Source organism: Scardinius erythrophthalmus, assembly GCF_964197995.2.
Source record: "Scardinius erythrophthalmus genome assembly, chromosome: 1".
Classification (NCBI taxonomy): domain Eukaryota; kingdom Metazoa; phylum Chordata; class Actinopteri; order Cypriniformes; family Leuciscidae; genus Scardinius; species Scardinius erythrophthalmus.
The window spans coordinates 50,119,010-50,143,974 of NC_138221.1; the positions used below are offsets into that span (position 1 = coordinate 50,119,010).

The 24,965-nt window shown below is 37.8% G+C and overlaps 1 protein-coding gene across 6 annotated transcripts in view; it reads right to left on the reverse strand.

Annotated features, from left to right (window-relative positions):
* stat3 (signal transducer and activator of transcription 3 (acute-phase response factor)) overlaps positions 1-24,313 on the reverse strand; it is a 35,085-nt gene extending 10,772 nt beyond the window's left edge. Inside the window, exons 1-4 of one of the 6 annotated variants that reach the window (XM_081378501.1) lie at positions 24,096-24,313; positions 7,396-7,529; positions 624-867; positions 173-265 (exon numbers count right to left, since the gene is read on the reverse strand). In XM_081378501.1, the coding sequence (XP_081234627.1) occupies positions 173-265; positions 624-867; positions 7,396-7,523 (465 nt within the window). In that variant the 5' untranslated portion in view covers positions 7,524-7,529; positions 24,096-24,313. Of the gene's footprint in view, positions 1-172; positions 266-623; positions 868-7,395; positions 7,530-8,546; positions 8,597-24,095 lie in introns of those variants that run through there. The other 5 variants (XM_081378503.1, XM_081378502.1, XM_081378500.1 and 2 more) reach the window with 5 other exon arrangements.
* Between the last annotated feature and the right edge of the window lie 652 nt (positions 24,314-24,965).

A 24,965-nucleotide genomic window follows, 5' to 3' on the forward strand; every position in this document is an offset into this window, starting at 1 on the left:
AAAAAGGACAAAATATGAGACCCTCATTTTGTGCTCGGGGCAATATGTTAAATAAAGGCCTTTTAAACTTGGCCAATAAGGGGTTGCTAGGTTCATGGAATGTATGTGTAACTCTAATTGTGAACAAAACAAACCAATGATTTTCAATTAAAGTGTGATTTGATGTACTAACCTGTACTCTCTTCCTGATGTCCTGCAGGTTGTGTTCCAGTATCTGCTGTTTTTCTGTCACCACAGTGCCTGTGGGATGGGCAACCTGGCCATCCTACAGAAGAGAAAGAAATTGGAGAAACAGAAATCTAAATATATGTCCTTACAAAGCAGAATCCATTTCCAAGCAAAGTGTGTTTGACTTGAAAGGACCTGAAAACTGGCCTGGTGAATAGAAATATAAGGACACCATATGTATTTTAACAATGAATTTATTTATGAATGAAATCTAGATGGATCGTTTAATAACTAATTTTTACTCTTTGTAAGGTGGAATTTATTTACCATAGAAGTGCAACAAATCTGTACATATATACAAATCTCACCCATGAGTAAATACAGCATTTGTGTGTGTGTGTGTGTGTGTGTGTGTGTGTGTGTGTGTGTGTGTGTGTGCGTGTGTGCGTCTCTACCTGCTGCACAGTGGTGGCCGTCTGCAGGAGACGCTGCTCTTCCCACAGGCAGCGGGCCACGATGCGGGCGATCTCCATGGGCTTTTCCAGATACTTGCTCTGCAGGTGCTGTTTGATGCGCCGCAGGTTGTGCTGGTACAGGACGTTGTTCTCCTGCAGGAAGCGGCTGTACTGCTGATCAATCTCACCCAGCAGGTTATGGAACACAAGCGTTGCGTGAGATTCCTTGTTGGCTGCATACGCCCTGTGGCGGACAGAAGCAAATGGCTCATGTGATAGGCAATGCACAGCTTCCTCCATTCCAATCATGCACTTGATAATTAGACATGCCATTATTTATAGAATAAGCAACATCTAATACGGTAAGTTCCAGTAAATAAATAAAAAATACGAACCCTGGGTTATATTGCAGTTCGATAACCAAGTCTTTTCAAGCATGTACAACTTCAAACTAGGATAGGGTTTTAGTTAGTGGATGGCCAATATGAGTTTAATATACATTTATACATCATTCCAATCCTATGCTAACCAAAGCTTCATTCAGACATTTGTATTTGTCTAAAGATGTCAAACTGCAAAACTGGAAAAATAGTTAGTATTCTGAAAGTCCTATGTAGTTTTGTGCCGGTGTGTGACAGTGCAGCTTGCTATCATCATCAGACACATGATCTCACTTGTTCCGCTGTTAGCCAAAATTCCACACTGCTGACCTCATCCAGCGCTAAAGAAACAAGTCATCGCTCTATCCACTACGCATTTTACATAACCATGTGGTAAAAAAAAGAAAAAGATAATCCAGTAAATTAAATACTTAAATGCATATGGCTTTACTTAATTTTTTACTCTTGATGTGCACAAACTAAAACAGGTAGGATTATTCATATAACAAATAAATAAGGTTATTTATTTCATTACTCTTGTGCAAATAACGTAACAGTTTTTTCCACAGGTATCTTTCTACTCTGGTATAAAAAAAATACATCAAAATCTATTGGTTCTTTACTGTCAAACAGTACCGTCATACAAGCCAGCCATATATGTGCCACGCTTATTTCAGCTTCTCTTTGAAAACTGCAAATTTAATGACATGACGTAACGGGTGAGGACCGTTTCTCTATATCTAAATAAACAATGGTTGGTTTACAAGCACAACAATCGCCACCAGTCTTTGACCTGAAGTTTTTATCAATAAATTACTGGCTTCATTATACTACTGATGTTTGTCCCTTTGTGCGCACAAACAAACAATCCATTCAGAAAGTTCTATGACACTGCCAGTAATAACATAAACCAAACATGCCGAGGGCTTATTAAAAGCGATATTCAGTTTAGTAAAATTCAAAAGAAAGGGAGAGACACATTATTAATCTATTAAAATAAAAAGCAGTATGCATTAAAGCAGTGTTTCTCAACTGGTGGGTTGCGGGGCCGTTTTGTGTGGGTCGCGGAGTGTGTAGTCAAAGATACAACAACAAACGAAATTATAAATGTTTTTCTGATGCAAGACTTATTTTAAAAGACATGCATGAATGCTGTTGACTCTTCTGCCAGATAGAGACGAGGAGTGATGTCACTGCAGGGGGGAGGGGAAGTTATTTTGATTAAAGACTACAAGGTCACATGAATTTAATAAAAAAAAAATGATGTGCACGGATAAATCATTTATAATAAACGCTGCAATAATCCAATTGTCAATTTTGATTTTAAGGTGACTTTAAAGAGCTACATCTCAGCTTCAGAATTATATCACTTACACTTAGTACACTGCGACTCAAAGGTTCTTTAAGTGCAATGCCGTCTCCTAGGGACTCTTGAGAGTTATTGAAAGGGGGTATGGGATAGCCTACTTCACTAGTTAAGTAACTAAATGTACTGACATTTAATTTTCTTGACTACATTTACCTCTCCATTTAAAGATGCATGCTGTGATAACAGAGACTGAGAAAATGAAACCGGACATGAGTCATTTCAGAGTGACATGCTATAGTCCACAACATAATCATAAAGAAGCCACACTGATGCAGTGAAAAAACTCAGAGAACAAAAATGGCACTGGTTCGTGTTATTGTTCACAGCAGATTTTCCTGGATCACTTTACAGGCAGAGGCGTGAAATCACCACAGATGATTCTAAGAATAAGGAAGTTGTAGGAAACTCAGAAGCGAAGACCAGGAGGCTCGGGTGTATCTTCAGCAGGATTCTTTATTGAGAACATGCTAACAGAGGGAGCTATACACTCTATTTTATAGGCATTCGATGGGCTGACACAGTACTCAGGGGTGACATCTTTAGATCAAAGTAACAAAAGAAGAATGCAGGAAGTTACCACTGAATGTAAACTCCAGTAGACCCATCTAAAAAAATAATCATAATGACATTATCAAATGGTTTGAGTTCCCCCAGGTCACGGGAACTAAGATTATGTTAACATTCACACATAGTTTGACTCTCAATAGTAAGATCAGAGACTGGCAGAATCCCCTCACTGGAAACTCTATTCAATCTAATCAGAAAACTGATGCCATCGTGTTAATCTTGAATGCCCAATTAGGGCTGTGTGATATAGCTAAAAAATGTATCACGATATAATGTTTCATATCGTTCGGTATCGATAATTATTGACACTGTTGTGGTTAGTGGTTGAATTTAAACCACTGTTTTTTTGTTTTTTTATCCACATTATTAAGGCAAACAACAAATTATATTAGTTTTAGCAGTCAAAAACTAAAATAAAATATAAACAAAAATATCTTCTTTATGTCTTATATTAAGATAAAAAAGTAGAAAATGCCAGAGAAATTTCCTTGATTTAAAAATATATACATTTATTAAAAGAAAAATGATTTTAAATAAGCCAAGTGTGGGTTTTCCTACATCTTGAAACTTTTAGTTTTATAAATGGGGGTTAATCTTTGAAGGATGAACTAATAATGTTTTGGTCATCACATTAAAAGATGTGTGAGGCACTTAGAGCATTTTACTATTACTGCCAAACTTCCATGGTTGTGTAGTAACAGTGTCACTTGATCAAGATCGGCTCGCGCTGTATTGACATTGGACTCCAAACCGAGAAACGGTCCGTGAAGCACAAAGCAATGAATAGCGCAGTTTCGTTCCGCTTTCTTTACGTTTGCCATTTGATGTTGAACAACGCTGTGGTGGTTTTGCGCGCCATTTTAATGAAAATATTGAGCGCTATATCGAACATTTTTTATACCGTTACCGACAATGGTGTACCGTCGATAAATACCGATACCATTTTATCGCCCAGCCCTATGCCCAACACAATATAGTTCAACTTAGTTTTTCATGTGATATTATTTCAGGACATAGGATCAGCAGATCTCAAACAGATTCTTAAATTTGTATTCCCACAGTGCACTACCAAACACAATATTTAGGAGTGTGGCCAAGTGATTAATATCTCGACTTCTCTTGGTGTCAGAAAGTCTGTTGGAATGAAAGTCTATTCATTCTGCAAGAAGCAATCATTAGGAACCGACTCTTTCAAAATAGTGCTCTTAAAAGTCAGCATGAAAATAACATTCACTCTATCTATCTGTGAACCGATCAACTTAAAACGTATCTTAACACCAGAGTAAACAGGACTTAAAGCCCATGGTGCAGGTTTTTTTTTTTTTTTTTTTTTTTAAATATAACCTTGTATGAAAATACCATATGAAAAGTAAATGCAGGATTAAAAATTGTTTTGCAAGACATAAGGGCGCAAATTCAATAGAAAACGTGACCGTTTCCTTGACCGTGTTGAAAAAGCGCTTTTTTTCATCATCGCGTCATATGACGTCACATGAGGTAGTCGTTTGACTCTGCGTTCGCGCTCAGTGCAGAGATAGGTTGGTGTTCAGTTGGAGCGGTCATGATTCACTGTGTTTTCGGTGCTTATTGTATTTCAATTAATCATCGTCGTGGTAAATGATTGTGAATTATGGCCTGTCAGGACATCGAGTCCACAGGTTTCCGAATAAGAAAAAAGACGGTGCGATCTTCCGTGCCTGTGTGCGTTTTGTGCCGGGTAAGAGACGGGACTTCACTTCTGCTTTGAAAAACGCGGTAGTGTGTAGCGTTCACTATAGACCGAATGATTATAATCCCGGCGATATGTGCACACTGTCTGTCCCGGCTCCTTCATCGGGTCGCCCGGTGACGGTCCGCCGTCAGGTTGTGGTTCGGCCGCCAGCAGGAAACATGACGGTCACGGATCCGTCAGAGTCAGAGATCACTTATTGTAGGCTACATCTGTTTTACAAAATGTGCCTTGTCTTAATTTAATTCATTAACATATCCTACATAAACTTGTAATGTAATGCATTTATGTGTTTGCTATTAGTCTGCAGCCGACACTTTTTATTATTATAAAAATTATTTAATTATTATAAATATTATGTTCTATAATTCATTTTCAATCTGTACAAACCGACTTTAATGTTTGTGTTGGCTGTTTCTAAATATAAAGTTTTTATACATTAAGACAGTTGTGATTGTGATCATTTTTTTATTCATCGTCACCAAATAGGTTAATTCAAAGCCTTTATTAAGTCCCTCTTCCTCTGGAAACTGTCTCCTAATGGCTGACACACAACACGTGCAGGTAAGGGTCTAAATACTAGCTTTGCTATTGCCTGATACATGATGATAATAATCTGTACAATTTAGGGCTGGGTATCGTTCAAAATCTTTCGATCCGGTGCCAATTTCGATACCTCAGTTTCGATACCGGTTCCTAACGATACTTTTTTCGATACCAATTTTATGAAATCCATTTTAACAAGATTACATAACACATTACCTCAGAAAAACTTTGGTTTTATTTTTTTAGTTTGACTCATACTCTTTAGCCAGTGCACAAAGGAACAAAAAAAGCACAAAGGAACAAAAAATGTTTTATAAAGAGCTCATGCTCACCAAAGCTGATTTTTTTTTAATACAGTAAAACTTGTAATATTGTGAAATACAGTAGTATTACAATTTAAAATCTTATTTGAATATATTTCAAAATGTAATTTATTCCTGTGATGTCAAAGCTGAATTTTCAAAATCATTACTTCAGTGTCACATGATCCTTCAGAAATATGAAAACAGTTTGCTGCTTAATATTTTGGAAACTATGATACATTTTTTCATGATTCTTTGATGAATAGAAATGTCAAAAGAACAGCATTTATTTAAAAACGAAATATTTAGTAACATAACACGTTTTAATGTCACCTTTGATCACTTTAATGCATCCTTACTGGAAAAAAAATTCTGACTAACCAACACATTTTTGAACGGCAGTGTAGGCTACATTCAGTAGGTTATTATTTATTGCAATATTAACACTGTCAGAGTGATCAACAAGGTATCTCTTCATTTACCAGTCGAAGGCGGAGCAACTTTCTGCTCTTATATGTTTACTCCGTGCACTGTCAAGGGCTTCATCATATCTGTCGCGGCACCGGTCTTTGCGGCAATTATTTTACCCCAAATACTGCATCGCGCGCTGTTGGCATCGAGCCTGGAGAAATGTACCCACACTTTTGATCGACTTTTCCCCATCTTTAAGGTATTATGTGTGTGTGCGTGCTCGCGTCTCATATGAATATGTGCGCGGAGAGTTTGTGTGTGTGTGCTCGCGTCTCATTGAGTATGTGCGCGAGTTTGTGTGTGTGCTCGCGCGCCTCTCATATATGAGTATGTGCGCAAAGAGTTCCGCGCGTCTCGTGTGTGTAGAGTTTGCGTGTATGTGCGTGAGCAGCTTTATGTGTGTCGTTGTGCATTTCATATGTATTTGTTTGAGCACTGACGTTGACGAGTTAACTCCCTAGGTATCGAAATCTGGAACCGAACAACATGTCATTTTTTCCGATACTCGATAGTAGGCCTATCGAGGCAATTCGGTCGGTACCTAAAAGTATCGAACTCGGTACCCAGCCCTAGTACAATTGTGATCTGAGCATAGTGTTATAGGCTACATATCGTCGGCTAAAGCTAACACTGTTCTCTCGCCCTGTTCTCCTCACACCACAACTCACTGTTGTTCTGTCTAAACCTGGCCTGTCCTGCTCACTTGGCTTCATATCAGGCTCATAATTATATGATATCATCATATATATCAATTAAATATGAATTATATATATCATACGAGTAAATATTTAGGCTACAATTCCCCCAGCTTTCCGAGCTGTCATTGCGATCCATTGTTTACTTTGACCGCTCTACCTCATGTGACGTCACTTCTGGTTCGGCGGTTTTCAAATGCAGAAGTAAAATTTTCCTCACAAAAACGACTCCAGATGCCTAAATAGCGTTTTATAAGTATATGTTTATATTTAAATCTAGTTCCTACATTATTTTTCCATACATTGGCTCACTGGGTACTCTAACCTGCAACATGCCCTTTAAATGTATTCTCGACCTGCAGACCTCTCTGGAGACAAATGTCGAATTTCTCCAATCATTTAGTCCGCTTAAACCCTGCCCCTCCAGAGTTGACTGCAAACTCGCACTGATTTTTGAGTGTAACGCTTGCATCTCAAAATCGAATTAACAACTGATGCATACAACCAAGCCCCTCCGTCCTAGATTTTTTTCTTTTTCGATAATCCATTAAACTCGGATGTACATCACAACACGGAAAAGATCTGTCGCAACTTTAAAAATACACAAAAATAATCAAAACAAATGCTAAATCTTGCAGCTCAAAAAAGCAGACCTCCAGATTGCCGAGGTCCTTATCTCTTATGTCATATCCTGTCTACTGCTGGCAACTCACCAGTCCTGGCTCTCGATCCAGGGGGCCAGGAACTGCCGCAGCTCCATGGGGAAGCTGTCACTGTACAGGTGATACAGCTGCTCCAGATACCGCGTCTCCAACTGCTGTAACTGATTCCACTGGGCCATGTTGACCTGCAGGACAGAAAGAGAGAAGGAATTGAGAACTCATTTAACATAAGGAAACAAAAGCAAACAAAACTGGTCCGTTCAGCTTGTCAAGATTTGTTTCCTTGTTCCTTCCTCATAAACGGTTCAAAACAAAGGCGCACTCAAAGAGTGAAAGTACCTCAGTGGCTGTTGAAAACAGACATAAAAATCACATATCAAGGTCTGCAATATAGAATACTGCTTCTATATGCAGTTACATCCAAAAAAAGAACACCTAGCAGATAAATGTCTGGACGACAGTCGTTGCTAGCAACCCAGTCTTATCAACAAAACAGATATACATCAGAGATGTCAAGGAAGTGAAAGGTCCCTGTCTGTTACCAGCGTGTCAAGGCCACAGAAATCAGTGGCTGTTGATCGTAAAGCAGCGAGAGCATCCGTTCAAAGAGGAAAACCTCAAAAGCCCATGGACACCGTTTCTCTCTACATTACCTCAATATGCTTTGGAACACACACTCACAGTTTACCACATCCACACAGAGGTTTGTGCTGACAAACAGACTAAAAAATACCAACAATTACTTTTTACACAATATCTCTCAGGTTTGCACGCTGAATAAGGATAGAGAGAAAAAGGACACAAGAAAAGGGAAATGCATCCTTAAGTCTGAGTGAAAAAAAGACCTCATGAACGAAACTTGACTGCTTTTCTTTATTTCACTTCTCTTTTGACTAAACTTTTGAGCAGTAAATTAGCCAAAAAAGAACTGTAAAACTTATATGTTTCCTTATAAAAATGTATAATTATAATTTACATAAAGTGCATAAAAAATAATAAATAGGGACCCAGCCTCTAATTCTATTTAATAAATTATAAATACATCAATTCTAATCCAATATTTAAATGCATACAATTTATATACCAAAACTCATTCTTTATAGAGCATATATTTAATAAACTACTAAAGAGACTATTTACAAATTTTCATTGTATAACCTTTTAAATAAGTATAAATCATAACTGAAATAAAGCAAACTTACATTGTTATCCACAAAACGAACTGCAACCTTGCTCGCCATGTCTACCTGCTGTGTGCACAAAAGGGAAGTGAACTACTTTATTCATGCACAGGTGAAACTATAAAAGTATGAGGTGGAGGGTTGGACTTGGAACCGTAGGAATGCCAGACACGTTGAAAGCACCGCCATCTTGTAAAAGTATATAATATTTAAAGTGCAGTTAATAGAGGTCAAACAATCCACTGTATTTACAATATAGTCCATTATAAATAGTTTATTTTGGCTGGATAGACTCATTTATGCTTTACCTTCTCTAGGTTGCATTTATGACCGAAATAAGGTAATTTTACTGTGTAATAGGGAAGTGAACTACTTTATTCATGCACACATTGTACAGGTGAAACTATAAGAGTATGAGGTGGAGGGGTAGGACTTGGACTTGGACCTATAGAGATACACAGACCAATTAACAATGTGATGCCTCATTAAGTAAAAGCTGGTTAGACAAAAGACAAAACTGGAAATTTTTGTCTGGATTTTAGTACATGAACATCAGACGAAGAAGTGAGTGTTCATGGTCAGTTGACAGGACTGTCGTGTCACTTGGCCTTTCAGGTAAGTTCTGAGTTGCCACTAAAAAGTTAGCATTCATTCATACTGCATACATTCATTTTTATGCCTCATAAACAAACATTTGGATTCCTGTGCTGTATTCTACACTGTTAATGCAAAGTCTGCTGATTTGTCACCTAATTTATTTGATCTAGTTAGTTAACATAGGTAGTCAAAATGTCTAAAATTACTTTTAAAATAACAGTATTAAAGCGTCTTTGAGTGGTGCTATATAAAAATGTATTACTATTAATGTTTTTTATTACATGGCTTGGTTGAATTCTAATGTAGAATGCGGTCTGGTATTTCTTGATAACAGACCGCTGCGAAGTATAACAGACCGTTGCTATGGATGCAGGATTTTAACCATAGTGACGGAACGGACTATTTTCTTTAGCGGAAGCAATACAATCGTTTTTAAATCAATAAACTCCCTTTTAAATCAATATTTTGTGTCAAATTAATGATTTATTTGGTAGGTAGCCATGTAATAAGCGGGATAATGTATAGCGAGGCGGTTGTTATAGCGAATACAACCCCTTCAGAAGTTCAGGCTGATCAGGACCCCGACGTGAAGCAGAGGATACATTATCCCTTATAAATATTATATATATTTCTTTAAGTATTTCTGTGTTAAAAATACATTTTTTTGAAGGGTTGCACAATTCACAGATCTCGTGGTTTATGACAAAAGGCATCAGTGTTTTTCAGGAACACTGCATATTAGATGATACACATCATCTTGGATCATATTTCAAAGAACTTGGAGAGTATAGGAGGAAACCAGCCACAAAGCTTAAGATCTATGTGCTCCCTGAGGGAGGATTCAGTGGCCCCCACCACCTGGCATCCGTTCTCAGTTTACAGCTACACAATGCTCCCAAGAATCATAATAAGAAAAATTCCCAGGAATAATAGTGATGATGACCCAAATCATCTCCTGAAAAACAAACAGCAGTCAGAGGACTTTATATAAGCGCACATTCATAATGCTCTTACTTCCTGTATCAGCTCTCACGCTGCAACCTAAATGTCAGCTGATTACTTGCACAACCTCATAACAATACCATGGTGCTCAATTTTGGTTAGTCTTCCTTCCTTGATGTGCTGAGTAACTAGATGCTTTTCTCAGAGCTAGTGTGAGCTTAAATGATGTTGGTTGGTTTTGTGGCTCAAAGTGCAAATAGTAAATGTCATAAACACAGAGGATGAGTCACAGTGAGCTGAAGATTAGCAAGCGTTTGAGGTTGTAAAAAGTTCTGTCAGAAGGATCCAGCAGTCCCGGCGGAGAGATGAAGGAGAAGAATAGGATCAGAGATGGGAGCAGTAAAGTTTGGAGGAACTTTATATTTCGGCTCTCAAATGAGTTGCCATAAACGAGAGTGTATGCAAACAACCCAAAACCACAGAAGGTACACTGAAGTCCAACCGTGGAGATCAATAGCCTGGGGTCTTGAGGTGTAAAGATGTATTAAAGTGAATTTTCATATCTATATAAAACAACTTCCTGTTATGTCAAACAACTTCCTGGTCGACCTTACTGGCAACTTTGGCTACACATGCAGATTTAGTAGGGCTGTGTGATTAAGCGAAATTGAGTTTCGATTTTGATTTTGGCTTTCAACCATTACGAAAGTATGACAATCCAGATAAAACAACTATTGTGTCCCATTCCGTTCCTTTCCTTTAAAGCGGTGCACTTTGGCTCCCCCTTAAAATTCCAAACTTAACGTGCAAATCAGTTAACTCATGTAGCGTTTTGTAAAATGGGATGTGCTTGATATTAAAAGAGTTAGGCTATTAAAAGCACAAAAGAGAACTCACGCTGTTCCTCAGGCGGCTTTCTATGCACCCTCCAAAATGGAGCGGAACACGGACCAAAGAGAACTTCTGAGCGCGCATACACACAAACATATGTCAAAAATTGCCAAGCTTGATAAGAATTCACGTAAACCCAGTCATTTATGTCCTTAGTGAACAAACAGTTGGAAGGAAATATAATTTTGTATCAGTATACTGGATCTGTGCATTAGGTCTTAAAGTGACAGCGGCCGAATATACCTGCTGCTATCTGTGTCAATGTTTATCAAACAACAAAAGAAAATGAGAAAATAACTCACTGCTCTTGACTAAATGACTTTTGTAGCAAGTTTAATTCTTATAGTGAAGATATGTTATGTTTTATTTTCCATTCATTTATTAAATATCTGTGGAAGGCTGTTAGCCAAATACTTACAAACTTGAATGAAAAACTTAAAGCACTGTTTGTTTCATTTGTGTCTTTTTCTATTGTATTTGTCCTATTGTTTATAAAACATATTTTTTTTAATTAAACAGTCAGTAATATATATGTTACTGACTGTTTAATTACATAAGTTAGTCTAATATTCTGCTAGCATTTTCAGCAAATTGATTTTGCTTTCGTTAAATAAATTACTCATAAGGTTTTGGTTATATTGTCCACTAATAATCGTGTTAATTGTGATTACAATACTGGCCAAAATAATCATGATTATGATTTTTGCCATAATCGAGCAGCCCTAGTATTTAGCTTATTAAGTGCTACAGAGATGACATTTTTGTCAGCCAAAACCCAAAAACTAGTTACCACTATAGCATTTCTGGTTCCATCAGGTTTTTTTTTTAAATGGGTTTTTGGTTAGACGCATGAAATAACCTCTGCGGTGAACACAATCTAAAGATGTTTTCATGCTTTCTACGAAATAACATAGATCAGTAATACCCCCTCAAGATTTTACCAAAGCTTTTACATTTCTCGAATAAGGCAGTTGCTATCAAGGGGCTAAAATGGGACTATAGAGGTTGCAGATCGAGTTTGTTTGCAAAAGGCTGGATTTGTTTGTTTAATTATGGCACAATATTAACTCCATAGCACACGCGTTCTATGCCTGCGTGTAAAGGAGATAAATCATATTTCTGCAGATATATTCACCTATATTCTTCATTCAAAATGGGAAACTGATGCTGCAGGTTGCAGATACACAAACCCACCGTGAACAAAGCAGCGTGTGCTTAGTTTTGAATATCAATCACGCTGATCACGTTCTTTATTCCACTTAGAACAGCCTTCTATCTGTACCGTCTAGAGTCTAGACTTCTTTTTTTGAAAAGAAACGCTGTTTTGCTATTATTCTCATTCACTAAGCTGAACAGCCAATCGGAGTTCTCTCTCTCACCGATGGCCCGATGCAGATTCTACATGCTGAATTGGACCAAAAAACACCTCAACGCCGTCCGACTGGAGTAGGGATGGGCATCGTTAAGAAATTATCGATATCGATGCCATTGTCGAGTCTGCTTATCGATGCGATTCCTTATCGATTCCCATATCGATTCCTGTAGGCTACCATTTGCTGCACACTTACAGAGTTTTTGGCTTTGCTTTGAGAGTTGTTGGCTTTGAATGTCTAATTTAAAGTGGTTTTAGAGAATGAAAACCAAGTGTGCAATATTAATACAGAAGTTGAATGCTTTGACGTTTCTAAAAAAAAGTAAACATTTCTACAACAAAGCTTTGTATTGTAATCACACTTAGTCGTGTGTGCTAAACTATAAAAGAGTAAACAACGCATCATGGTTTACATTTTAACTTTAACTTTTATTGTTTTCACAAAAACTTCATCAATTAATCATTGAACATTTCTAGCAGTTCTTGTGCAGAAAAACAAGCATGTCTTGTTTTTCTGGGAGGATCCTTGATCTCTCCAGGCTGATCATTGGTTACTTATGCCGCGTTCCAGGCAACCTGTAACCCGTGTTTTTCCAACTCGTAACTGGGAGTACATCGATCTAGTACGAGTTCACGGGTGGGAAGTCACGGGTTTGACTGCAGTTCCAGTGCACTTTCACGGGTATAAGGTTGGAAAAACACGGGTTACAGGTTGCCTGGAACGATGTACTCCCAGTTACGAGTTGGAAAAACACGGGTTACAGGTTGCCTGGAACGCGACATTACATCATTAATGTTTTGATTTAATTTATAAGCCAACCTACCATTGTTTGTGGAGCGCAGGCTGTCAAATATAGTGCACTCCTAGTATTTAATGCCATGGATGTTATTTAAATGTTTGAGCATATTTGTTGTGCTCCCCCCTGAGATGCTGACACGCATATAAATGATGACAGTTATATGAAATATGCGTCCGAGGTTTTGCGTTCCCAAACGTACATTATCGGAAACCTAAACAAACTGCACATGAGGAGACTGAGTATGTGTGGAGCAGCGTTTACTATGAACGGAGCTGAGTTACTTTTAAGAACCTGCACGCATATAAATAATTAAAGAGTCGTGCTTCTCTGTAAAAATAAATAAATAAAAAAACAGCGCATATTTTTTGCGCATATCACAGCCTTTACGATTTCATGATAGCACTTTGCTATTTTATGATTGTAAATTGTTTTAAATAGATCGCGTAGGCCTAGCCTTAGAAAACGGTGTAATAATGCGGTTCATGGATTCGATCTAAACAGGCTATGAAAATGTGAACTTGGAATATAAATCTGACGGCACGCACTTATCACACTGTTGGATTGACTTTGTTTACTTCTGTTGGCGGTAAAGAAGATCAAAACAGACTAGCGCGCGAGCCGACAGCATCACCACCACGACCATCTCTCTCTCTCTCTCTCTCATCAGAGATGACGTTTCACGGCCAAATCAAATAAACAATCGGAGGAGAACCCTTCTAGCCAATCAGAGGTGAAAAAGGCGGTAGGCTACCTTCTCCTACCATCCTGGGGAAAAAAAATATCGCACGCGGGAATGGCGCTTTTGGGGGATTTAAAAATCCAGTTGCATACACGTCGTGCCGCGACGCGGGAATTCTGGACGTAACGGAACGTTCAGAATCGTTAGTGGAATCGTTAATGTGTGGGCGTGAACGATTCCGATGGATCGGAACGTTTGGAACCGGTTCCAAACCGGAACCTGGAACCGATTCCCAAGCCTAGACTGGAGCCACTGGTGCGGAACACACCGAAAAAAACAAGTCAGACGACGCTTAAAAACGGCCCGACATAGCCGAACAGCTGATTGTTGGCTTGGTGTGTCCCTGGCTTAATGCTTACCCAGGAGCACACCAGGGCACCAAACCTGAGATTACCTGAATGAAGTGGTCTGAGTTTGGTTGCACTGGAACTGAGACGCGATTCACGTGAATGTGAAAGAATCTCAGACTCAGATAACCACTTGTTCAGGAAGTAAAAAGGTAGACATTTTAGCTGATGATGACAACATCATTAGTTCAACAAAACACATGTAAGGGATGACGGTGATGGTTGACCTGAAATGAGGGGGGTCTGGGGGGTCCCGGACCCTCCATAAGTCATTAGGGACCCCCCATAAGAATTTATTTTTGGATTTTGGGGGGTCCCTGACAAATATATTTTAACATTAAAAATTGTGAAAATTATAGGTCTTTAGTGACGTTTTATATTTATAACAGTAATTAATTTATTTACTAGCGCGAGGCAGCAATCAGGGCAGCTATTAGCCGAGTGAATTCCTATACAGCGTCACAGATTGTTGTTGTGGTGCTCCCGCAGACACGTAGCCTACTGTAGCTGAACGCGGCAAAACGAAACCTCTCAAAGAGTGAAATCCTGAATGAAAATCCTGTAAGTGCTTTGAATATGTTTATATCTCCATAATTGCTTATAGTAAAATATTAGGAGTTCGTGTTCCTATATCAAAAGTTGCATTAACTAGATACCCAGTGTAATGATTAGAAGAGTACGTTTGTCAACGTTTTTTGCTAGCTGTATGTGTATGAAGCCAAATGATCTGCCAGCTAACAGCAGACTTAGCAGCTAGACTAGTTATTCAAAGCTAGTTTAACAACCTACTTGTCCAGTCAGTGATTACGAAAGATAACCAGGACTTAATTCAAGTCTGTGAGTTGATTAAAGTGAATGTGATTTGAGCATGAATGAGTATATACATGAGAGCTTGGTAAGCTATCTAGGAAGCTATTAAGCTAATATTATTTTTCTTAATTTAGAATCCTGCATCATGGAGAGAAAAAGAGGAAAAAGAACTTGTAACTTTGTTGCTCCAGAGTTAGAGGTTAGCTGTTAGATTATAACCACTTCTCCAGACACCACTACAATACTGGGCCTAGCCCAAACCATGAAAAACATCCCAAGACCATTATCCCACCTTCAACATTGGTCCATATAATTTGCCTACAGTATATAGTGTAGCAAGGAAGTCTTCAGAATTTTAATAATTTAATAATTAAATTTTATGGGACACCCCCAAGAGTCCTAAGTCATTTCGAACCCTGAGCAAGAGTGAGCGTGAAGTGTAATCACGCATACTGAGTGCAATCCCTAGCTGCAAATGAATGGCTCACAATCAGTGGTCTCCTCAAAAGAGTCAGAAAGCCACATTCATGTGACGCATAATGGCCTACAGACGCAAGTGTTTCTGCGTCACTCTGCTGAGCATATTAGCATCAAATTAATAAAAAAAACAATATATTGACCTGCTTTTTTTTTTTATGCGCTGTGCACATTTGCAATGACATAACATGAGAGCAAATGCACCAGGGTTCGACAGAATTAAGAGAGAGTGAAGCCAGTCATGCGATAGTGTAGTTTGTTTATAGCCTACAAGTAGCTTTTAAATTCTGGCGATTGCATTTAAGCTTCAAAATATATAAAAGTTGTGTTCAATTGTAAAGAACATCATGAGGAACAAAACAAGCAAGAATCATAAACTTTTGGTGGTCAGGTCACAGAGCTAATTTTCTGCAAGTATCCAAATGCCAATGGAAAAATCCTATTGGGTTTTTGTCGAGGGAACCAGGGTGATGCTACAAATATATGCCATTACTGCAGGACTTTATACTGAATGAATTAGACACTTGTTTATTATAAAGCAATAGCATTTTGGAGATCAAATGATGTAACACTCACAGATGAGGCCAATATTCAGACAATATTAAAAGACCCAGACCTGGCTTTGAACTTAGCCTCCTTTCCATTTCCGTGGAGGTTGAGGAAGGAGCGGGCTGTCATTCTATCTCTGTCTTTAACTATGTCTCTCACCTCCTACCTGCCTCCTACAACACATTCATTCAAACTTATGGGGCATCTGTGAAGAGATGCACAGTTCAGTTAAGTGGCATTTCCTGCTGTTTCCAGTGCATGACATTGATTTTATGTTATTTCGAAAAATTCCCATGTCTGAATTTACCGTAACACTCAGCACAGGATCATATTCAAAACAATAGATAAGCAATTGTGATTTACCTACAATACAATACAATATACAAACACTCATTATTCCACTAAAAGAAGCCCATTTCCATCAGACAGGACAATGCAACTTTTATCCAAAGTGCTATACAGTATTAGCCTGACGTCGTCATACTCAGATTAGTCAGAATGTGAGTCTGATACTGCTCCATTGGGCTGTGATTAAGGGGCGTGTTTCAACCGAACCAGGAAAGAAAATGCCTCTGCACTCAATTGGATAGACCTACAACCAATCAGAGCAACAGAGTAAGTGACTCAACTGCACGCACGCTAGAAGAAGAAGAGAAGTATAAACAATCTTTGCTGGTGTTGTAAAAAGAATTTAATGATACACGGAGTACTTACCAACACGATCATCATTTTTGAGAGAAATAGTAAAGGTGAATGCATATACGAACAAGTTCTCCGTTTAGAATTAGAACTCGACAATACAGCAAACAAATCTTATCGCAACCCAAGCGCTCTTTGGTGACGTGGATGATTATGCTACTGTTGATCATCTGTCCATCATCATATAAAGCCCGCCCTGACAATTTGATTGGTCCGAACAGCTCTGGTTCGAGCATAGCTGCTCCACAACGGATCAAGTCCAGACCGAACTTCCCGACCTCAAATGTTGTGGGCGGGGCTAAGTTCGGCTGGCATCCAAGCTAATACAGTATATTTCCAGTCGGTCTATAATAGGAAATTATGGGATAATGGGATAATGGGATAATAGGCTAACCCAAAGTATACTTCGGTTTTGATGTGAATGTTTAGCATATGCGTGCAACAAAATCTATGTCTAGTATCTGCGTTATTCCTCTATAGAAGTGACTTCAGTGTTCACACCTTGTGGACCAACTAATTAGGCTAGTTCAAAACAATTTGAGGCTCAAGCGCATTAAAGGCTGATGATGAAATTAAAAGGGGACCTTATTATGCAAAATTCACTTTTACATGGTATTTAAACTTAAATGCAAGTCCAATTTGTATTTGTTTGTGCGATTTTGTATCATTTGGATGCCGGACTGCTTTGCAAACGAGGATCAGATCACTTGATTTGCACAAAAGTTGCTTCTCAAAGATGGGTTTGTACCAACTGTTTGTGATCCAACTTCATATCCAGCCTTTCTGAATGTGCTTGTTAACACGTTGTACAGCTAATGTGGCTAGTTACCATTGGCTCTGACTGTATTCACAGAGACCCAGATCTATGTTGTTACTTTGAACCTAAAAAAGCTAACTGTATAATTCATAAATGCACATTTATTATGCACAATACAGTCAGGTGATGGACTTTTTAAACTCTGTATGTTTTCTGTATAGATAATAGACTTGTACTAAGAGTGGAATGTTTATTTGCAAAGGCCAGCACATCAACACATTTCAGTAACACGAGTGATGTTTTTGCTCCCACCCATATAGGGGCATTTAGGGCATGCTATAATAAATGATCTGTAGGGTAGCCTATTTTGAGCTGAAACACATTCTGGAGACACCTAAGACTTATATTACATCTTGTAAAAAGGAGCATAATAGGTCCCCTTTAACGAACAGTATACTTTGGGCTTAACCTAAGTTTAGGTGCCTTCCTCATTAGCATATACTGTAGCACCCCTTACAAGGTTTGAACACACAGCATTTTAGCAAATATCTATAGTCATGAAATCTACTGAAGTTGGAACTTTGCGACATCTATATCTAAATAAAAGTTTATTGCATTTAATTTAAATGTTGCCCTGCCAACATTTTTCCTGGCCCCACCAGAATAAAAAGTATCATTGTTTATTTTTAGCAATGTAATTTATCTTTGCTAGATATATTTATAGTTTATCAAATATTACATTTTTCTCTACAAATTTATTTTGTTCACTTGAATATTTTTTCTTTACAAAAAAATTGTAAAGCTGTAAAACAATATAGCTGTAATCATAAATCGATAAAAATACTTTTGCTGAAAAACAATGGAATATAATACAAAACATTACTAATTGCTTTGTATTTTAAAACATTCTTGCTTTCAAAACCATCACGATAAGCCTAAGTATTTTTGCAATTTCGACAAAACCTTGTCAGTTAGCCAGTTAGATAACATTATCTTGGTGACAAATCAGCAGAATTTGCAACAGCATTGTAGAATACAAAACAGAAAACCAAACGTTTTAAGTTTGCAAGGCATAAAAAAAAGGTTGTGCCAGATCAATGAAAGTGATTGTTTCAGTCAACTGGCCCAAAACACTCTCATTCGGACATCCTTACTGTCGGGCCCTTTAACCCACTTTAATCCAAAGTCATTTCCCTTTTGATTTCTCCTGAATGTTTCTCTGCCTGTTGTTTATCACTTCTGTTGGAAACAGAATCATGGTAACTGGCCAAGCTGGAATGGATCCCAGGATCATAAACATGATGAAGACATATAATATGTCAAAGTATGAAGAAATCATAAACTAAAGTCATAAGGAAATCTGTAGAAAGTTCCTAGTTCATTACAATTGTGCATGGTATATGTAACTAATCTGAAAAATGAATGCGGTATGAAACTGATAAATCTGTAATTATGTGATAAATCTGTAATTATGTGGACAGTCATTTGGACTATTTGCAATATGGTCCAAATATTTTAATTACCCCAAAATAAATAACCAATTAGTAACATATCAAATGTAGGCTAATCCTTTTTAGGTAGTTTGCAAAAGAGCTGATGGAATCTGACCTCTATCTAATCAATCATATTTCACCATCCAGGATGTGACCTGTGTCTGACTTGACCATGTAAATATTAGGTTTAGAAAAAAGTTGATCTGCTGCAGTATGAACACAACCTTTGGGTCTCTTAAGCACGAGTCAATCAGAGACAGTCTGGTGAAAAGCAAGCTCAGGACATAAATAAGTAATATCAGGAAAAGCTGACAGCTGCTGCCTGCATTTCGATGAAACTAACAGGGGTTTCACATAAGCATGCAAGACTGCAGACGTGTGCCATAGCAAATGAAACATGGAGCCTTCAATATGATGATCACAATGAGAAGTTCTCATTGAAGTGGCAAAAGCATGTCATATTCTGACTTTCATCAAGTCAAAATGATAATGGCCACTTTTGCAGTAAGGCATTTTAACACTGGCCTATGAGCCTCTTTAAATCAAGAGATTGCACAAAAAAAGATATCTGACTGTTCTTAAACATCATCACAAAAAAATGTCATTAGATCCACCTAAAAAAAAAAAAAAAAAAAAAAAAAAAAAAAAAGTAGGAGGAAATTCAAAGATATGACACAACTCAAATGAAAACCGGTCTCAAATCTCTCTCAAAAGATCTTTCAAAACTTTTCCTTTGCAAAATTTGAATACATTTTAATTGTATTGTTTTTGACACTGATAGCCTTTGGAAATATTAAAACCTGAAAACCCAGCAGTTTGGCATCAGTGCCAAAAAATCCTCAGTGTATACTCACTGTGTATATTAGTGTAAAACAAAGAAACACTGACAAACTAGCTTGGTTACACCCCAATTATTGGACACTTTTGTGTGTTAAATGAATAATGGATGACTGCAAATAGTGCATTTCTACAATGGCATCTCTATCATATTGACCAGTGCAACACAAAATTAAGAGTTCCATTAGAAACACAAGCCTAATATAAATTTGCCAACAACAACAAAAGGTGGCATATGCAAATTAAGATATACGGAGTCGATCTGGAGGGTTATTAAAGCAAGTATGGCTGACTTCCATGTTTTTCTTAAGGACCGTTTCCTTCTTGACGGAATAAGTTTCTGACAGCCCTCTCAATGGTTCCAACAATAACTGCTATGAATCAATAACCTCCCCACCTACATATTTTCAACTGTGAAGGTTTGTCTTCAACCGCAGTTTCCCCAGAATTAGTTTTGAGTCTGTCATGCTGATTGTTGCTAATGTGACAACAAATGTGATGCCAATGAAATTAAGTTTCCCATTCATCTTAACGTACTGGAAAACTAGGAATATTATAATGCCTGGGCTGGAAGATATGTTATGCTAATGGCTCAGAAGGAGCACATCCTCATATCACCCCGATACATACAGTATGATGACCAAATAATACAGATGCTGGAAGAGAGCAGATGCAGAACTTGTTTTGGGGTATGTGGGTGCAAATAAGAAAGCTATAGAAATAGCATGATAAAACTAAGAATTAGCTGCAAATAAGGAATAAAAAAAAGCTTAATTTATTTAGTTAAAGCTATACAATTTAGTATAACTAAACAATATGACATTCCACTACCAGCAAAAGGTACAAATGACCTTCATTAGATCAGTTCACTCAGTGATAATGGTGTGAGTCATTAGAGACCCAGAAAAAAACAAGATGTGCATACAAGTCTATTATTGTGGTCTGAGTCCCTGGAAAAACGAACTCAACGCCCTTCTCTGAAGCGCATTATAAGTGAGAAGACGAGATAGAGGAACTCACTGCCTGACAAAGCAAGGGTGATGATATCTACTCGTCTCGACTTATTAGAACTGATACAGACATGCACACTCACATGAAGATAATAATCTAGGATTATTATTACAGAAATATAACACATTGACCTTAAATTTACAGTTAAAAACACCTGCATGTTTCTTCAGTTGTATACATTACATTAATGGTAAATACAACTTATTTATTTACTAAAATTCCAATTAAAATGACTAAAATCTGATTATTTGACGTTTGTAAGTATAAGCTTATAAGTACTAACATATAGAAGGTGCAGCACACAAACACATAATACACATGATGATATGACACTAAAATAATGCAAAAACAAACATACTTTATCAACATAAGATGCAACATAAAACCCTAATGTACATAACTGATAAGAGAAAACTAATAAGAAAAAGTTATTTCAATTAAACATCAATGGCCATTCTGGGAATGTCAATGTATTGTTTCCTGCCATTGAACTTTTTAAACAAAAGAGGAAGTTCCACATAGCTAACGAAACAAAGGATGAAGGTACGGAGCACTAATTATTGCAATCATGACGTAAATGTATATCATTAAACTCCAACCCTTGGAGAGAGGAAGTGATGCGGTACCACGTGATACCATCATATTATCAGACGGTAATGCTTTTAAAGGTACACTGTGTAGTTTTTTAAGTATTTCATTGGCTAAAATCAATGTCTTTATTCATAAATATGTCCTCCTCATTGGTGTAAAATGACCTCTGCCAATGATCTGATTTCTCCTCGTAAGCGAAGAATTTCTTATCTTTATTTACATCGGACGGGTAAGTCCAAGGCCATTTTGAAAAACTATAATAGCAGAGAGGGACAAAAAGCACTAGCCTACCTCTACGTGTTTCCACAACGCATCACGTGACTGAAACGGACAAGAAGAGGCGCTTGTCACTGCCCCAGCAAATTTAAAGAAGGCTGCAAGTACACTGCATAATGCAGGATCATACTTATGCCGAGCCACAGGAGAAGGGATCCTCGTCGCCAAAAAAGCGAAATAACGAACCTCATCACCCGAAAGAAAACTCGATGAAGTGCTATTGGAAGACATGTTGTCGTAGCTTCTTGGTACATAACGACTACCGTAGTTGCAACACGCATTTGAAAAAGCGAAGTGCTAGAGAGCACTATTCGTTTGATTGCAAAATACAATTTCACCACTAGATGGGAGAAATTCCTACACAGTGTACCTTTAAGAACCAATCAAAAGTTGGCTGACACATATTTCTTGTGACCTTGTAAAATTAAGAACAATTTGTAATTTTTTGTGCCACTACCAGCAAAAGGTACAAATGACCTTCATTAGATCAGTTCACTCAGTGATAATGGTCTGACTCTGAGTCATTAGAGACCCAGAAAAAAAACAAGATACAAGCATGCATACAAGTCTATTTGCTGTACAGGGAAAGCAGTCATCAAGTGTGCACCACACATGGGAAATGTACCTCATGATGTTAATTAAAGGGGTAGTTCACCCAAAAATGAAAATTCTGTCATCATTTACTCACCCTCAAGTTGTTCCCAAACCTGTATGAGTTTCTTACTTCTGTTGAACACAAAAGAAGATATTTTGAAGAATATGGGTAACCAAACAGTTGATAGACCCCATTATGGGAAAAAAATACAAGGGAAATCAATGGGGTCCATCAACTGTTTGGTTACCAACATTCTACAAAATATCATCTTTGGAAAATATCTTCTATCTTTGGGTGAACTATCATTTTCAGGGAAAATCCAGTATGTGCAGATACTTTGGAAAAGCTAAAATATATAAAGTTTTGATTAGATTAAAATTTTTAGTCACTACATCATTCCCATAATTTAATTTATAGCCTATAATACCGTAGTTTGGTACCTTTACTGTTACTTTAAACTGTAGAACAAAGAAATAATAAAAAATGAGAAGTTGTATCCAAACTTTTCATGAGTACTGTAATATACTAAGGGGTAAATTACCATATATAAAAATAATAAGTAAAATAATGTACTTTTCTACTTTCTAATGTGTTAATCGGTCAGAGTAGTCGTTTGTGAAACTGGTCCCATTTGGCGAGTAAAAGCTTAATTCCGTCAAGAGCAATGAAAGTCAGAAGCGAAAATGCGGTGACCAACTATAAGCAAAGGACGATACCATCGCACGCGAGGATTCCCTCGGCCATATACTGGAAGAGGTGACGTCATGGCGCAGAGGTGGGGAATCCCCCAGGAGACAGCGGGTGAGAAAAGAATATAACCTTCCAACCAGTGCAACCGATAGAGAGAAGAAGCACTAAAGCTGCCAGAACTGTATAAAAAGCGGATTTTATTTGGTCTAATCCACTGACTGCAACAATAAAGAGAAATGAAATCGAGAGACGGTTTCTAGGCTGCTCTATCAATAATAATACGTTTTATTTATAATTTTCGTTTAATATGCATCTTAATTTGCGTCAGCCTATTATTCTCTGTAGTGTCTAATTCAGAAATTTAAGTAGGCCTACTGATGATACTACAAATTATGACAATCATGTAATGCATTGATTCTGGCTCTGAGTATTAAGGCCTATTTATTTTGCACTCACTTTACTTCATCCATTTCATAATTTACCTCGTCCACTGTAATATCAGCATTGTCTATTTGGTCCTATAAGTACACTTTAGCACTACTGTAAATGCTGAGCAACACACAAACAAGGCTTTACTAGCTGACTCTGAGAAGAAGAGATCAAGGAGGGTGGACTCCACTGACAACACGGCATCTATAACCGTATCATGCCATAAAGCAAGAATCTGCATTTATGAGGAAACGAAGATATACAGCAAAACAGGCGGCGAAAGGTCAGGTTACAAAACAAACGAAAAACTTTGTTTCTATAAACTCTTTGTTTTGGTTATGGACTTGGCAACAAACTAAGACGTGTTTGTGAAACTAAGATCTCCAAGTAGCCAAACTACTGCCTTGTCAGGTCACAGTAACATTCTTCAAACTTCAGGTAACGGCTCATATGAAACAATGTGTTCATTATTTCCGTCACGAGCGCATATCCCGTTCGCAGAATCTAGCGGTTTAGATAGTGATCGATACACCAGCACAGTCTGAGCTAATAAAGCAGCACTGCACAACACAATCTGACACAGAAACTGAAGAACACATCTTCACAGAGAAACATCCACAGAATCGCGTCAAAACGCGTTACTTCACTGCCTTAAAAAAGCAACTTACCCCTCTATGTGTCGCTCAAGGTTTCTGAGAAAATGTTCCCCGCCGAAATAAGCGTAGTCAACACGTTACTGACTTTAATAACTACCGTTTAAGAAGTCATACGCCGTTTTAAAAAGATGTTTTCAACTTTTCCGTCACTAAAAACACGCAAGCTAAAGTGGACTATGCGAAAACGGGCTGCACATTTCCAGTTTCTCTTTGATTGACAGGTCTTTCACGCTCTCGTGAGCGAGATCAGAAATATGTCCAATCCCTGAACTCGAATGACGCGAAGAGGCGGGTCATAGAGCCTGCGCGCTCGAGAGCGCCTGTGTTTATTGCCCCGGCTCGACAGGCTCTTCCGACAGCTCTGCCCTCCCTCGTGACGCGCCGCTGTGAAGCAGCGCACGGCGGGGGGAGGGAGCGCTGCTAGAACAGCTCGCCTGGAAGTCATCTGAATTACTGGCAGTGCCTGCGTCATCTCAACTTTTAATTCAGTGAATGTGAAAAGTCTAGCCTACTGTCGTGACATCTGCCCTAATCAATCCCCCCCCCCATCCCCCACCCCGAAAGAAATATTCATAACCCATAGCCTAACATAATAACGATATTTAGAACGTAATTGTTAAGAATGGCAAAATATAAAAGGCGTTTATTTCAGAAACAATATACGGCTTAGCAAACAAATTTCAATAAAAGTTCTTGACTGGACTATTTGTAAATAGAGACGTTTGTAGCCCTAAAAACTGGAATAGTATTAGCTTTTTACAAATTAGGAATTTCAAATGGGGTTTTAGATTATAATTTTTTTTTATGAATGTGTATATGTTTTTAATTTCGTTTCTATAAAATATATATATTTTTTTATTTGTTTGGTTTTATTTTTCATTT